Source organism: Brachyhypopomus gauderio, chromosome 9 (assembly GCF_052324685.1).
Source record: "Brachyhypopomus gauderio isolate BG-103 chromosome 9, BGAUD_0.2, whole genome shotgun sequence".
Lineage (NCBI taxonomy): Eukaryota > Metazoa > Chordata > Actinopteri > Gymnotiformes > Hypopomidae > Brachyhypopomus > Brachyhypopomus gauderio.
Window position 1 is genome coordinate 10,645,027 of NC_135219.1, and position 16,342 is coordinate 10,661,368.

Genomic DNA, 16,342 nt, shown 5'->3' on the forward strand with positions numbered 1-16,342 from the left:
AGGCCACCATCTGATCTGAGAGGTGCAGGAGGCCACCATCTGATCTGAGAGGTGCAGGAGGCCACCATCTGATCTGAGAGGTGCAGGAGGCCACCATCTGATCTGAGAGGTGCAGGAGGCCACCATCTGATCTGAGAGGTGCAGGAGGCCACCATCTGATCTGAGAGGTGCAGGAGGCCACCATCTGATCTGAGAGGTGCAGGAGGCCACCATCTGATCTGAGAGGTGACGGGGTTTGTTCCATCATACCTGATTGTTCTGTCGGTTGGGCCCCAACAGAAAGATGAGCATCCTCCGATAAGCAGAATGTTTTAGCAACAACTGGCAAGGCCCCAATCCCTGAAACAGACATGCATGTGTACACACACACACACACACACACACACACACACACACACACACACACACACACACACACACACACACTCAGGTAAATGCAGAAATACACCTCCTAACACATAATAGAAAATGCTATGCAGATTTTGCAATAGTGCTTTTGACCCTGTTTCAGTTCAGTTCTCTCCCCATCCCTGTCTTGTCCTGTCCATCTCCCCGTCTGTCTCCACCCGTCCCTGTCTTGTCCTGTCCATCTCCCCGTCTGTCTCCACCCATCCCTGTCTTGTCCTGTCCATCTCCCCGTCTGTCTCCACCCGTCCCTGTCTTGTCCTGTCCATCTCCCCGTCTGTCTCCACCCATCCCTGTCTTGTCCTGTCCATCTCCCCGTCTATCTCCACCCGTCCCTGTCTTGTCCTGTCCATCTCCCCGTCTATCTCCACCCGTCCCTGTCTTGTCCTGTCCATCTCCCCGTCTGTCTCCACCCGTCCCTGTCTTGTCCTGTCCATCTCCCCGTCTGTCTCCACCCGTCCCTGTCTTGTCCTGTCCATCTCCCCGTCTGTCTCCAGCCATCCCTGTCCCTCACCCTCTGGGTGAAGTTGCTGAACAGGCTGAAGTACTGTGAGCAGTTCTTGCAGTTCTCCGGGACGTCCTTGTCCAGCAGGGACAGGAGCATGTCCAGGAGCCGGTCCAGTGAGGGCGCCTGGAAGGACAGCGCACTCTCCAGGGTCTTCTCCAGAACCGACGCCACCACCACACGCACCTCCCGCACACTACACTCCAGCAGACAGTTCCTACACACACACACACACACACACACACACACACACACACACACACACACACACACACACACAGATGGACAGAGATGCAGACAAAGAATCGATAAGATGAACATAACCACTGTGATGATAATTCATAATTAGGTCATATTGTGTATTTGTTTATATAATGCCACCCTATATACAGTGGACACACTTGCTGGAACAGTGTTGCAGTATGTAGGCCAAATGAACACAGTTCTGAAAGGAAGCAATCTGTGGTCCACATGACATGAACATTCATGATGCCACAGATCCAAACGCTTCTGGTTCTGGTCTAGCAGTTCGATCTGACAAACATGTGGTGCAGGCGTACACACACACTCTCACACACACACACACACTCTCACACACACACACACACTCTCACACACACACACACACTCTCACACACACACACTCCTCTCGAGTGGAAAATCAGCTCTGTATTTTGGATGAGTTCGGAAGTGGTAAGTGTTGTGATCATTCGCACGCCAGCACATTCTCTGGCCTTGACGATGCCGTGGCGTGATACGAGGCCACGCCCACTTTCACTCAAACCAGCCAATCCTCAAGGCGGCCCCTGCAACACCCCCGCTACTCCACCACACGCCTCCCTCACGTCCCACCCAGAACATCTACGCCACCAGAGGTTTACATTCCATCGCTAGGGAGACCATGTGACCTCGTTCACATGATCTCCTAGCCAATCAGATTGCAAAAAAACAAAAAAGGCCATTTAGTGTTGAGACCTCCACAAGCATGCAGGCCTTGGTGGGGGACCGGAGTCCTACACAGTGCACGTGTCTGCATGGGCCCGAGTATCTTTGGCATTGGCACCCTTCATAGATCATGACGGATCCGTTTGTGTGGCCAGTGTGTGCAGGTAAGTGTGTGTGTGCAGGTAAGTGTGTGTGCCCTAACCGGTTCCAAACTCACTTGATGATTTCTCTGCCCTCGGGACCCACCAGATACTGGACCATCCACTGACACGCCTCACTGCTCTTAGACAACAACATCTCCACTGTTGCGATCCATTCCTCCGTGTCCACTCTGTGGTGGGGGGGGGGGGGGGGGGAAGAGTGCGAGAGTGAGGCTGGAGGTCATGACCTGATCATTCGTTGCTCCAGCGCCTGCTCTCTGCTGCCCTCTGCTGGTCTCTCCTACCTGAGCTTCTTCTTGGTCCGCAGGTAGGTGTGGAAGAGGAACTGGACTGCCAGCTCCAGGCTGGTCCTGGCCATGGCCTGGTAGCACGGATGCTTCAGCTTGGTCTGCATGTGGTGGACAAACAAGCGGGCTCAGTTCCCCACGGGGCATTTAGGGGCGGAGATCTGGGGGCAGAAACGGGCGGTGGGGTCTCACCGCGTTGACGGATGCCAGCGACAGCGTGAAGGTAAAGTAGTCGCTGTTGTAGACGTCTCTGTTCTTCATGAACCTCAGGTTCTCATCCCTCACCATCTACAAACCAAACCAGCACAACGTGAACCCACACCGTCTGATGTGGGCCAGGCACGCTTACAGAACCCACCGCATTCACAATAACAGTAACGAACAAAATGCTGCCCATCTGGTCATAACGAATTTGACCATTTGATGATTATTATTAAAATTAATATGTTTCTTGTTACTATTATTGTTGTGTGATGTTATTATGCGGCATTGGGCCTGATCCCAGACCAGTGTCCACTGGAGCCTGACCTGGTAGATGCGGGCGGGCATCTTCTCCACAAACAGCCCTTTCTTCTCCCCCTTCCGGACCAGGCGGGTGAGCAGGGTGAGGCGGTCGTTGTTGGCCCTGGGAGGTCTGGGAGACGACTGGGGGGAGATCTCGGGGGAGGAAGGTGCCGACCTGAGAACCAGAGGTGTGAGGGACATCAAGGAGAGAAGGACAGGGCAAGAGAAGGTCAAAGGGAGGAGGGGGCGGGGCTTATGACTCACAGGGACAGGTCCTCTGCTTCTTGCCTCATCACACTCACACGACTCTTCTTGGGCAGAACCGGGGAGTTCTGGTCACTGATCCTCTGGTAGAAGAGCATGTAGGCGTTCCAGTAGCGTCTCCGCATGTCCGGGTACGGGTTCGCTGCAGGGAAACGGTGCTTACTATACGTTTGATTTGCACGATGTTATTTGTATCCACACCCCTAGAACTTGGACAGGCTCTTATCAGAGACTGGTCAGAAGTGACGAGATGGAGAACAGAAAAGGGGAGAGGCAAGAGAAACGAGTGAGACCTACACTGATCATAGACTTTGGGTCTGTACTCTCCGCCGAAACACTCGTACTCGAGAGTCTCGTCGTTCATGTCGAACTCCTCCACGACGTTATCGTTGAACTTGTACCACCGGCCACGCCAGCTGCCCCTAGACGGGAGCGTGAGAGAGGAGTGGACAGGCCTGCTTAGCTGGAGTTCCTGTCAGTACATTCCTACATTCCCCAGACGGCTGCTCCAGTTTGCAAAGGTGCAGCGGTGCCAGGCATCTGGACCCGTTTAAGCTCTCAGAGCATGTGAGAGGTGCTATTGAAAAGGCACTGGGTCAAAACACAGTCACAGCCCCCCCCCCACTATACCGCCCTAACACACCCACATCCCCCCCCCCCCCCAGCAACTATACCGCCCTAACACACCCACACCCCCCCCACACAGCAACTATACCGCCCTGACACACCCTCATCCACACACCCTCCCCCCCACACAAGCAGCTTTAGAGGCCAGAAAAAAATTTGGCTGGTTAAAATGTGGTTGTCAGCATACTAAAGGCATTTGGTACATATGAGTAATAATCCTAAAGTATATGGAGTATTAGGAAGTCTCATACACACCCACACACACACACACACACACACACTGACCTGCGGTCTTTGATGAAGGAGTAGTAGTGGCCTGCGTGAGCCTGGCCACTATGCACCACCACTCCCACCAGTTCGTAGTTCTCCGAGATGGTGACCTTCTTACGGGGCGACCCCCCCGCCCCCGGCTCCGCCCCCCGGCCGTTCTCGCCGTGGTCGGTGCTGGAGTCCTGGCGGGCCATGCCCGACACCGTGTACGGCTCCATGTTCAACACCCAGGGGAACTGGCGGGAGGGAAGCCAAACTCTAACACGGCTCTGAGCACAGCAGCGGGAACACGGGGACGCTGCCAAATGTCCCGCAACACTGGCAGGGCTCTTCAGGGAGGTCCCGAACCGGAGTGCCTTACCCGTATCTGCTCGTCGTACTTGATGGAGCGACCACTCTCCCAGTCGAAGCCGAAACGCATCAGGTGGATGACCAGCACGCTGGGCAGAGATTTGATACAGGTGCGCTTCACCGTGGTCCTCTGTACAACACGCACCACACACACACACACCATCAACACCAGCACACAGCAGTCAGGACACCAGGACCCCCACAGCACAAAGGAGACCCTCCACAAATCATTCACATACACAAAGGTGTTCCACAGTCGGAGAAGAAACACCTGGACATTATAAAAGCACACAGACTAAGGCCAGTTTCATTCATGGAGCCCTATAGCACATGCATGTAGTACAATGTGCGCAGAACACACAGACCTTTTCTTTGCACTTCTCACAGTAGTAAGCATTGCTGCCCTCCAGAACTTCGCCTCGGACAAACTGATCCAGGGAAATCTCCAGACTCTGACACGAGGTCACCCCCAGGTTCAGGGCCATGAAGGTCTCTTCTCGTTCATACCTGCAATAAAGCAAGATAACGACACTTTATGCACTCACAATAAAAAGACCAAAATAAAAGATCAGGGACAGAAAAGATTGGTAATTAAACTACAAATGATGAACTGTTTATGAGTGCTTAAAATTTACAGCAGTTTTAGGAAAGTTTAAACGTGAGGATACTGCTCTGCTAGAGATGAATACATAGTTTAAGGCTCTAGATGTTACTGTGTAGTTTAAGGGAAGACTCCTGCTCTAGATGTTACTGTGTAGTTTAAGGGAAGACTCCTGCTCTAGATGTTACTGTGAAGTTTAAGGGAAGACTCCTGCTCTAGATGTTACTGTGTAGTTTATGGGGAGACTCCTGCTCTAGATATTACTGTATAGTTTAAGGAAAGACTCCTGTTCTAGATGTTACTGTGTAGTTTAAGGGAAGACTCCTGCTCTAGATGTTAGTGTGTAGTTTAAGGGAAGACTCCTGCTCTAGATGTTACTGTGTAGTTTAAGGGAAGACTCCTGCTCTAGATGTTAGTGTGTAGTTTAAGGGAAGACTCCTGTTCTAGATGTTACTGTGTAGTTTAAGGGAAGACTCCTGTTCTAGATGTTACTGTGTAGATTAAGGTAAGACTCCTGCTCTAGATATTACTGTGTAGATTAAGGGAAGACTCCTGTTCTAGATGTTACTGTGTAGTTTAAGGGAAGACTCCTGCTCTAGATGTTACTGTGTAGATTAAGGGAAGACTCCTGTTCTAGATGTTACTGTGTAGATTAAGGGAAGACTCCTGTTCTAGATGTTAGTGTGTAGTTTAAGGGAAGACTCCTGTTCTAGATGTTACTGTGTAGTTTAAGGGAAGACTCCTGTTCTAGATGTTACTGTGTAGTTTAAGGGAAGACTCCTGTTCTAGATGTTACTGTGTAGTTTAAGGGAAGACTCCTGTTCTAGATGTTACTGTGTAGTTTAAGGGAAGACTCCTGTTCTAGATGTTACTGTGTAGTTTAAGGGAAGACTCCTGTTCTAGATGTTACTGTGTAGTTTAAGGGAAGACTCATGTTCTAGATGTTACTGTGTAGATTAAGGGAAGACTCCTGTTCTAGATGTTACTGTGTAGATTAAGGGAAGACTCCTGTTCTAGATGTTAGTATGTAGTTTAAGGGAAGACTCCTGTTCTAGATGTTACTGTGTAGTTTAAGGGAAGACTCCTGTTCTAGATGTTACTGTGTAGTTTAAGGGAAGACTCCTGTTCTAGATGTTACTGTGTAGATTAAGGGAATACTCCTATTCTAGATGTTACTGTGTAGATTAAGGGAAGACTCCTGTTCTAGATGTTACTGTGTAGATTAAGGGAAGACTCCTATTCTAGATGTTACTGTGTAGATTAAGGGAAGACTCCTGCTCTAGATGTTAGTGTGTAGTTTAAGGGAAGACTCCTGTTCTAGATGTTACTGTGTAGTTTAAGGGAAGACTCCTGTTCTAGATGTTACTGTGTAGATTAAGGTAAGACTCCTGCTCTAGATATTACTGTGTAGATTAAGGGAAGACTCCTGTTCTAGATGTTACTGTGTAGTTTAAGGGAAGACTCCTGCTCTAGATGTTACTGTGTAGTTTAAGGGAAGACTCCTGTTCTAGATGTTACTGTGTAGATTAAGGGAAGACTCCTGTTCCAGATGTTACTGTGTAGTTTAAGGGAAGACTCCTGTTCCAGATGTTACTGTGTAGTTTAAGGGAAGACTCCTGTTCTAGATGTTAGTGTGTAGTTTAAGGGAAGACTCCAGTTCTAGATGTTACTGTGTAGTTTAAGGGAAGACTCCTGTTCTAGATGTTACTGTGTAATTTAAGGGAAGACTCCTGCTCTAGATGTTACTGTGTAGATTAAGGGAAGACTCCTATTCTAGATGTTACTGTGTAGATTAAGGGAAGACTCCTGTTCTAGATGTTACTGTGTAGTTTAAGGGAAGACTCCTGTTCTAGATGTTACTGTGTAGTTTAAGGGAAGACTCCTGTTCTAGATGTTACTGTGTAGATTAAGGGAAGACTCCTATTCTAGATGTTACTGTGTAGATTAAGGGAAGACTCCTGTTCTAGATGTTACTGTGTAGATTAAGGGAAGACTCCTATTCTAGATGTTACTGTGTAGATTAAGGGAAGACTCCTGTTCTAGATGTTACTGTGTAGATTAAGGGAAGACTCCTATTCTAGATGTTACTGTGTAGATTAAGGGAAGACTCCTGTTCTAGATGTTACTGTGTAGTTTAAGGGAAGACTCCTGCTCTAGATGTTACTGTGTAGATTAAGGGAAGACTCCTATTCTAGATGTTACTGTGTAGATTAAGGGAAGACTCCTGTTCCAGATATTACTGTGTAGTTTAAGGGAAGACTCCTGCTCTAGATGTTAGTGTGTAGATTAAGGGAAGACTCCTGTTCTAGATGTTTCTGTGTAGATTAAGGGAAGACTCCTGTTCTAGATGTTACTGTGTAGATTAAGGGAAGACTCCTGTTCTAGATGTTACTGTGTAGATTAAGGGAAGACTCCTGTTCTAGATGTTACTGTGTAGATTAAGGGAAGACTCCTGTTCTAGATGTTACTGTGTAGTTTAAGGGAAGACTCCTGCTCTAGATGTTACTGTGTAGATTAAGGGAAGACTCCTATTCTAGATGTTACTGTGTAGATTAAGGGAAGACTCATGTTCTAGATGTTACTGTGTAGATTAAGGTAAGACTCCTGCTCTAGATGTTACTGTGTAGTTTAAGGGAATACTCCTATTCTAGATGTTACTGTGTAGATTAAGGTAAGACTCCTGCTCTAGATGTTACTGTGTAGTTTAAGGGAATACTCCTGTTCTAGATGTTACTGTGTAGATTAAGGGAAGACTCCTGTTCCAGATGTTACGGTGTAGTTTAAGGGAAGACTCCTGTTCTTGTAGGAGGCATTACTGACCTGTGGGGGCAGTCTTTGCATATCTTCTGGTCTGAGAAAATGCCCTGGAATGTATTCTTGAAGATCTGTTCCCTCCCAATTTTCTGAATCAAAGACAAACACATTTTATGGTATAACCTTGTACCAAAACCCCAAGCACGGCCCCTGTTAACACATGTATGGGTGAGTACGGGATGTTTTTCCAGAGACTGATAAGGCCCAATGGAAACAAGTTCACGATGACTGTGAAAGATTTGAAAACAAGCAGCGCATCAACACACTGAGACTTTTAAGCCAATGGCATCAGCATATGCTGCTCAAAAACAGGCTTACACACTTCAGCATGGATGGTGTGTGTGAGTGTGTGTGCAATACCTTCAGATGCTCATCTAACTGGTCCACCAGACTAGTGAAGAACTCGTACGCATCCTGCTGTTCTCGTACATACAGCTCCTTATTCCACATCTTAAAGATCTGCACACACACCAGGCTATACGTCAGTTCTGTTTTTATGCCTCATGAGCCTGTTTCTCCTGTGAGCACATGCAGCTCAGCGTGAATCGTAAGGGGGAGGATGCGGAACCTTCCAGAAGTTCTCGGGGACGTAGTACTGCAGCTTGCTCTCCATCAGGTGTCCGAACAGCGACTGGACCTGGCAGAACACACTCTCCTCCGGGTTCTCAGTGTCGTCTTCTATTGACAGGATGGCCTGACGCATGCATGAAGAAACCCTTTCAGATACGTGCCTTTAACATGGAATAAACCTGCAGGACTGACCATTAAAAACTGCCCAATAACAAACACCCTGTTTTATTCATAGGAGCAGCATACACTGTACAGCGCTTTTCTCTTTAACATGGGCATGAAAACCTGTGGTATCTAGCGCCATCTTCTGGCTATGAAGACCCAACAAGATAACTACATAATCAACAAACAATGGTGTTCACATCTATCTAAAATTCAGTTTAAAATCAAGCAAAGTGAAAATAAAGCAATTTTAACTTTGAGATATCTTCATGGATGGAGTAAATGAAATCAGTGAAACAGTAGAATCTGCAGGTAGTCTACTGCAGCAGCATACGTGCTGGCCGCAATACGCCTGTGTGCGCACACACACCTCAGGCAGGCCAGGCTGCATGTAGAGTTGCTGGAAGACGGCGTTCATGTAGCAGGTAGCCCCTCCGTTCTTCAGCCCCACGAACCCAGACACAGAGCGACTGTCCACTGGGGGGAGGAACTGAGGACACACACACACACACACACACACACACACACACACACACACACACACACACACACACACACACACACACACACACACACACACACACACACACACACACACACACGAGATAATGTAGCTCAGTCTAAATATATATCTATAATACAAGTATTGCCGCCTCATTAGACGTGCTGGCAGTGCAGGTGAACTCACGTCGAACTCCTTGGTGAGGGAGGGGTCGGCCTGGTGGTGTAGGGACAGCAGCTCGCGGGTGATGAGCTGCAGGTTGGTGAGGGAGCTGTCCGCCAACATCACCAGCACCTCATACGCTGCCAAGCGACTGCTCACAGTGCTGCACCTGACAGACGGAGTGTGTGTGTGTGAATTAGCACGTACGTCGTACCTCGCGGAGCTGTGTGTGGTGGTGAGAGTGAATATATAGGGGTCTTCTAAATTCGTGGGAAAATCTGGTTACGTTTCCCAGGCCTGGCTTGTCAAAAAAGGAGATGATGTGCACCTTCTGACCAACTAGAGGTGACTCACTTTGGGTGGAAGTCGTGCAGAGGAGCCGTAGTGATGGAGGGGTTGTTGCTGTTGAGGATAATGCGTGACGCCCGAAACAGGAAGTCGTCCAGCAGTTGCTGGATGAGGGAGGGGCCTGGGAAGACAAACAAACAAACATGGACCCATAAGAAGCCGTGTGCAGTCAAAGTCACGGGTAACACGCTGATGATTAGAGACATCTGTCAGGCCGAACGCATGAGCGACCGCGTGTGCACGCATCGGTGGCTGTGTGTGTACGCATGTGAACGAGGTGTGTATTTGAGAGAGAGCGCAACTTATATTAGCGTGTGTGTGTGTGTGTGTGTGTGTGTGTGTGCATGACTGACCGAACTGCTCCTTTTCACTGCCGCAGAGGGAGAGCAGCGTCTTAATGAGGCGCAGGTGACCCGCCTGCAGGATGTTGTCGGCCTCGCTGGTCTCGAGCTCGCTGGTCCACGTGGGCTCAAAGTTGTCCAGCCAGCTGATCTCGTCCTCCAGCATGGCGGCCGGACTGAGCTTCAGCTGCTCCATCTCCGTGCCTGCGAACAGACGCACAGCCCTTAAACGCCCGTGTATGCTGAGAAGAGCTTGGACTTGAGGCACAGGCTGGAGTGAACGCTCTGGAGATGACGATGAGGGTTACGGGAGAGTGTGTTAGTACGAGTGTTACCCGGGAGAGTGCCTTAGTACGAGTGTTACCCGGGAGAGTGCGTTAGTACGAGTGTTACCCGGGAGAGTGCCTAAGTACGAGTGTTACCCGGGAGAGTGCCTTAGTACGAGTGTTACCCGGGAGAGTGCCTTAGTACGAGTGTTACCCGGGAGAGTGCCTAAGTACGAGTGTTACCCGGGAGAGTGCGTTAGTACGAGTGTTACCCGGGAGAGTGCGTTAGTACGAGTGTTACCCGGGAGAGTGCCTTAGTACGAGTGTTACCCGGGAGAGTGCCTTAGTACGAGTGTTACCCGGGAGAGTGCCTAAGTACGAGTGTTACCCGGGAGAGTGCCTAAGTACGAGTGTTACCAGGGAGAGTGCCTTAGTACGAGTGTTACCTGGGAGAGTGCCTTAGTACGAGTGTTACCTGGGAGAGTGCCTTAGTACGAGTGTTACCTGGGAGAGTGCCTTAGTACGAGTGTTACCCGGCAGAGTGCGTTAGTATGAGTGTTACGGGAGAGTGGTTTATTATGTGCAAAAACTCTCTTGTAACAATCCAATTCCTCTCAGGTCTTTATCCTACACCCTGAATTCAAACTAAATATTTTCGAGATGTGTCAGTATACCGCATTCCCAACGATCGCTTAATGGACGAGTGAAAGAAATCTGGACGCAAGCGGCCAGAGTGTTCTTACTGGTCAGGTCGTCCAGGAGCTGGCACCGCAGGTCGAAATACTCCGTGCACTGCGAGAGCAACCTGGAGAGACAAAGACCCAGCAGGTCAGTCCCAGTGTCACTGTCTGGCAGGAAGGGTCTACGTTAGAGAAGAGCTAAAGTGATAACGTGGTCAAGGATATCACATAACTAACATATCTAACAGCTGTTGGGATAAGTGATACGGTCTTCAGTAGAATGTAGTCTACATAATGCTCGTGTTGGTCTTGTATAGCAGTAATATGTAGGAGAGTAGTGTGTGTGTGTGTGTGTGTGTGTGTGTGTGTGTTTAGAGGTTGGTTAACCTTTGGTTAATGCCCCTCATGATGCTGGTGGGGGACCAGAGAGGGAGCTGTGCGGTCAGGACCACGTTGAGCAGGAAGAGGTTGGGCTTCTGTACCTCCGGGTAGGGGGACGTGTCACTCTGGCTGAGCGTGTACAGCTGGTCGCAGGCCACGCGCCGGATCTGCCCGGCAGCAAACAGGAAGCCCAGTGAAGCCCGTGAAAGCCCGATTAGAACCCGTCACACACGTCATGTCATGTGTGGTAGAAGGAAGCAAAATAACCCCACTGACCTCTCCACTGGGAGATCCCAGCAGGATGTCGATGATAAAGTCACTCACACAGGGAAGGTTATAGAAAGAGGCTGTGGGGGGACAGAGGAACTGGGTTCAAAACCACACTGCTGCATATGAATGTACCTAGATACACCTAGTGTGTGTGTGTGTGTGTGTGTGTGTTCTCTTACAGAGCTGCTGGCAGCGGAGCTGCAGACAGGTGACCAGCAGGGACAGAGCTTCCCGGGCGATGATTGTGTCCTTAATCGACACACTCTGCTGCTTCACACAAATCCCAGCCTGCAGCGTGGTGGCCTCTCCCTCACTGCTGGAGCTGCAGTTACTGCCTGTGGCCCATAGAGGGAGACACAGCTACATATGGCCTTTCAATGAATAACAACAGGTGCAGACCGCCTCCAGAGGGCAGCTACCGTCCACAATCATGCGAGGTGTCCAGGACTGCACCTCTCACCTGTGCTGCTGACCCTGTTACGGACCCCAAGAGGCAAAAGCGAGTTGGTGCTCTCTCTGATTGGCTGACTGCTTCCCACGAGGTCCAATCGACCGGCAGCGGCAGCCCAGGTGAGTCGCATGAAACAGGCCACAGTGGAAGTGAAGTCCCCAACCTCCATTGTCTATTACCATGGCGATGCCATGGCAACAGCAGAAACAACACGGTGGGGAGACAATAATAATCGCTCAGTGAGACAATCAGGATTCTCTTGGCAGCGATCGGCGCGAAACACGCGGGAAGAGGCGGTGAGGCGCACGTGGGCGCACGCGTGGTTACGCACCTGGATGGCCACGCGCGCTGCAGGAATGATCTCCTCCACCCTGATGGAGGACCTGTCCGACATGGACATCTGCCTGTAGGAGGACTTCTCCGGGGTCCCGCAGAGCGAGAGCTGGCGTCCGCTCTGCCTGCTGGCGTTGCGGAAGGGCCGCGAGGACAGGGTGTCCACGCCGTCCCTGCTCAGCTCCTCGTCCAGGACACTCGGCATGGTCTGCCCTACCAGCAGGAACCTGCAGGAGCCAGAGGCGCGGGCCCCATTACAGAATTCACGGTTTGATTATACGTCGAAGGTACCCTTCAATTTGAGTTCAATTACTGAGGGGAAAAAACTGAAAAAGGAGAGAGAATTTTGAAAATATACCTGGCAAGTTGTAGGCAGATGGAGTAAACACCCTGCCTGGTCTCGTAGTCCACCTCAGAGGGGATAGAGTCTCTCTGCATGACATTAACTACCAGACTGACCACACACAAGCACACAGACACACACACACACAATCACTGGCAGGAACGGCTTCAAAAGAGATGTGGCACCAAACCACAGACTGATTTAGTGTTTCGTATTCGGTCCTGAGTGGCAGAATGAGTGTACAAGAGGCAGAGTGAGACGTTACCTCAGACCTCCGGCTTTGAGGAAGTTCTCACAGAAGGACTTTACGCTGGTCTTTGCCATCTCATCATCAGAGGTAGGCATCAGTTTGGAGCTCAACACCTGTGAGACCACAGAGTTGGAGATGCATGTGAGACAGGAATCTGTTCCTTTAGTGTGTCTGTCTTAGAATTATAAAGTGGCAGCAAGATTACATGTTCAGGCATCCTGACACAGCACGAGGGTGTAGGTGTAGGTGAGGGTGTGGGTGAGGGTGTAGGTGAGGGTGTAGGTGAGGGTGTGGGTGTAGGTGAGGGTGTGGGTGAGGGTGTAGGTGAGGGTGTAGGTGAGGGTGTAGGTGAGGGTGTGGGTGAGGGTGTGGGTGTGGATGTGGGTGAGGGTGTAGGTGAGGGTGTGGGTGAGGGTGTAGGTGAGGGTGTAGGTGAGGGTGTAGGTGAGGGTGTAGGTGAGGGTGTGGGTGAGGGTGTGGGTGAGGGTGTGGGTGTGGATGTAGGTGAGGGTGTGGGTGTAGGTGAGGGTGTGGATGTAGGTGAGGGTGTATGTGTAGGTGAGGGTGTAGGTGAGGGTGTGGGTGAGGGTGTGGGTGTAGGTGTGGATGTAGGTGAGGGTGTAGGTGTGGATGTAGGTGAGGGTGTAGGTGTGGATGTAGGTGAGGGTGTGGGTGTAGGTGTGGGTGAGGGTGAAGGTGTGGGTGTAGGTGTGGGTGTGGGTGTAGGTGAGGGTGTGGGTGAGGGTGTGGGTGTAGGTGTGGGTGTAGGTGTGGGTGTAGGTGTGGGTGTAGGTGTGGGTGTAGGTGTGGGTGTAGGTGAGGGTGTAGGTGAGGGTGTAGGTGTGGATGTAGGTGAGGGTGTGGGTGAGGGTGTGGGTGAGGGTGTAGGTGAGGGTGTGGGTGTGGATGTAGGTGAGGGTGTAGGTGTAGGTGAGGGTGTAGGTGAGGGTGTAGGTGTAGGTGAGGGTGTAGGTGTGGATGTAGGTGAGGGTGTGGGTGAGGGTGTAGGTGTGGATGTAGGTGAGGGTGTGGGTGTAGGTGTGGATGTAGGTGAGGATGTAGGTGAGGGTGTAGGTGTAGGTGAGGGTGTAGGTGAGGGTGTAGGTGTAGGTGAGGGTGTAGGTGAGGGTGTAGGTGTAGGTGAGGGTGTAGGTGTAGGTGAGGGTGTAGGTGTAGGTGAGGGTGTAGGTGAGGGTGAGGGTGTAGGTGAGGGTGAGGGTGTAGGTGAGGGTGTAGGTGTGGGTGTAGGTGTGGGTGTGGGTGTAGGTGAGGGTGTAGGTGTAGGTGAGGGTGTGGGTGAGGGTGTGGGTGAGGGGGTAGGTGTAGGTGAGGGTGTAGGTGAGGGTGTAGGTGTAGGTGAGGGTGTAGGTGTGGGTGAGGGGGTAGGTGAGGGTGAGGGGGTAGGTGAGGGTGTGGGTGTAGGTGAGGGTGTGGGTGTAGGTGTGGGTGTAGGTGTGGGTGTAGGTGAGGGTGTAGGTGAGGGTGTACCTCCAGGTTGTACAGCACTCTGAAGGTGGACATGCCCGGGGCGGAGGAGCGGAACAGAGACTCCAGGATGGACGCCGCGCTCTGCTGATGATGCTGCTTGCTGGACAGAGATGGCGACTTGGAGGCCTGAGAGCCAGAACCCAAGGTGAAGAGAGTTTTCTACACACACACACGCACGCATGTACACACGTGTGGAAGTGCGCACACACACACACACGCACATGCACACACGGGGACGTGCACACGCACACAGGAACGGCAACACAAACGCACACAGGAACACACACAGGAGCAGGCGCGCACACACACGAAGGGGCAAACGCGCACGGGTGCACACACACATGCACACACAAAGAAAAAGGTGAGAGAGGAGGAGTGAGAGAGAGGGGGAGGGAAGGGTGTTAGCACATACTGTTCTCTCACACTGGTCTGTATCAGTCTGATAAACACAGTGTGTCTGTGTGTGTGTGTGCTTGTGTGTGCGCGTGTGTGTCCCATGTGCCATGAGTCACGCGGTGTTGTTTCAGCTCTATATGGCGCACCGTCCCACACACACTACCAGCTGTACATGGCGGGACGTCTGAGCTGGTGAAACACAGCAGGCTGGTGGGGGCGCTACAACGCTAGCTGCTGGGGCGTGGCCAGAGGGCTTGGGGCGTGGCCAGAGGGCTTGGGGCGTGGTGGAGTGTGCTGGGGTGTTGGGGAGTGGTGGAGTGTGCTGGAGTGTTGGGGTGTGGTGGAGTGTGCTGGGGTGTGGTGGGGAGTGTTGGGGCGTGGTGGGGAGTGTTGGGGCGTGGTGGGGAGTGTTGGGGCGTGGTGGGGAGTGTTGGGGCGTGGTGGGGAGTGTTGGGGCGTGGTGGAGTGTGCTGGGGCGTGGTGGAGTGTGCTGGGGCGTGGTGGAGTGTGCTGGGGCGTGGTGGAGTGTGCTGGGGCGTGTTGGGGAGTGCTGGGGTGTTGGGGAGTGTTGGGGTGTGGTGGAGTGTGCTGGGGTGTGGTGGAGTGTGCTGGGGTGTTGGGGAGTGTGCTGGGGTGTTGGGGAGTGTTGGGGCGTGGTGGAGTGTGCTGGGGTGTTGGGGAGTGTTGGGGCGTGGTGGAGTGTGCTGGGGTGTGTTGGAGCGTGGTGGAGTGTGCTGGGGTGTTGGGGAGTGTGCTGGGGTGTTGGGGAGTGTTGGGGCGTGGTGGAGTGTGCTGGGGTGTGTTGGGGCGTGGTGGAGTGTGCTGGGGTGTTGGGGAGTGTTGGGGCGTGGTGGAGTGTGCTGGGGTGTGGTGGAGTGTGCTGGGGTGTTGGGGAGTGTGCTGGGGTGTTGGGGAGTGTGCTGGGGTGTTGGGGAGTGTTGGGGCATGGTGGAGTGTGCTGGGGTGTTGGGGAGTGTTGGAGCGTGGTGGAGTGTGCTGGGGTGTTGGGGAGTGTTGGAGCGTGGTGGAGTGTGCTGGGGTGTGTTGGAGCGTGGTGGAGTGTGCTGGGGTGTGTTGGAGCGTGGTGGAGTGTGCTGGGGTGTGTTGGAGCGTGGTGGAGTGTGCTGGGGTGTGTTGGAGCGTGGTGGAGTGTGCTGGGGTGTTGGGGAGTGTTGGGGAGTGTTGGGGCGTGGTGGAGTGTGCTGGGGTGTGGTGGAGTGTGTTGGGGAGTGTTGGGGCGTGGTGGAGTGTGTTGGGGCGTGGTGGAGTGTGTTGGGGCGTGGTGGAGTGTGTTGGGGCGTGGTGGGGAGTGGTGGGGCGTGGTGGGGAGTGGTGGGGCGTGGTGGGGTGTGGTGGGGCGTGGTGGAGTGTGCTGGGGTGTGTTGGGGCGTGGTGGAGTGTGCTGGGGTGTGTTGGGGCGTGGTGGAGTGTGCTGGGGTGTTGGGGTGTGTTGGAGTGTGCTGGGGTGTTGGGGTGTGTTGGAGTGTGCTGGGGTGTCGGGGCGTGTCGTGTTCTCGGTGGTACCTGGTGACTCCACACGCTCGACTCTTTTGGCACAAAGTTGTCCAGGGCATCCTGCACCTCTGGATCAGTGGGGATGAGGAGTAAGAGCTTCCTCACGCGCAGGGTTATTCTGTAACACACACACACACACACACACACACA

The 16,342-nt window shown here is 52.1% G+C and overlaps 1 protein-coding gene across 5 annotated transcripts in view; it reads right to left on the minus strand.

Moving 5' to 3' along the window:
• The window catches only part of usp24 (ubiquitin specific peptidase 24), a 44,925-nt gene that overhangs the window by 3,198 nt on the left and 25,385 nt on the right, over positions 1–16,342 (minus strand). For 4 of the 5 annotated variants that reach the window (XM_077017036.1, XM_077017039.1, XM_077017037.1 and 1 more), the window contains 28 exons: positions 16,202–16,310; positions 14,282–14,440; positions 12,809–12,906; positions 12,559–12,654; positions 12,199–12,427; positions 11,877–12,039; positions 11,596–11,751; positions 11,423–11,493; positions 11,153–11,313; positions 10,829–10,890; positions 9,832–10,023; positions 9,485–9,599; positions 9,155–9,299; positions 8,837–8,956; positions 8,303–8,428; positions 8,095–8,193; positions 7,741–7,823; positions 4,685–4,826; positions 4,330–4,449; positions 3,984–4,204; positions 3,369–3,493; positions 3,072–3,213; positions 2,832–2,982; positions 2,496–2,591; positions 2,301–2,404; positions 2,073–2,186; positions 920–1,127; positions 250–339 (listed from right to left, as the gene is read on the minus strand). In XM_077017036.1, coding sequence (XP_076873151.1) covers positions 250–339; positions 920–1,127; positions 2,073–2,186; positions 2,301–2,404; positions 2,496–2,591; positions 2,832–2,982; positions 3,072–3,213; positions 3,369–3,493; positions 3,984–4,204; positions 4,330–4,449; positions 4,685–4,826; positions 7,741–7,823; positions 8,095–8,193; positions 8,303–8,428; positions 8,837–8,956; positions 9,155–9,299; positions 9,485–9,599; positions 9,832–10,023; positions 10,829–10,890; positions 11,153–11,313; positions 11,423–11,493; positions 11,596–11,751; positions 11,877–12,039; positions 12,199–12,427; positions 12,559–12,654; positions 12,809–12,906; positions 14,282–14,440; positions 16,202–16,310 — 3,697 coding nt within the window. The remainder of the gene's footprint in view (positions 1–249; positions 340–919; positions 1,128–2,072; positions 2,187–2,300; positions 2,405–2,495; positions 2,592–2,831; positions 2,983–3,071; positions 3,214–3,368; positions 3,494–3,983; positions 4,205–4,329; positions 4,450–4,684; positions 4,827–7,740; positions 7,824–8,094; positions 8,194–8,302; positions 8,429–8,836; positions 8,957–9,154; positions 9,300–9,484; positions 9,600–9,831; positions 10,024–10,828; positions 10,891–11,152; positions 11,314–11,422; positions 11,494–11,595; positions 11,752–11,876; positions 12,040–12,198; positions 12,428–12,558; positions 12,655–12,808; positions 12,907–14,281; positions 14,441–16,201; positions 16,311–16,342) is intronic. The other variant, XM_077017038.1, reaches the window with a different exon arrangement.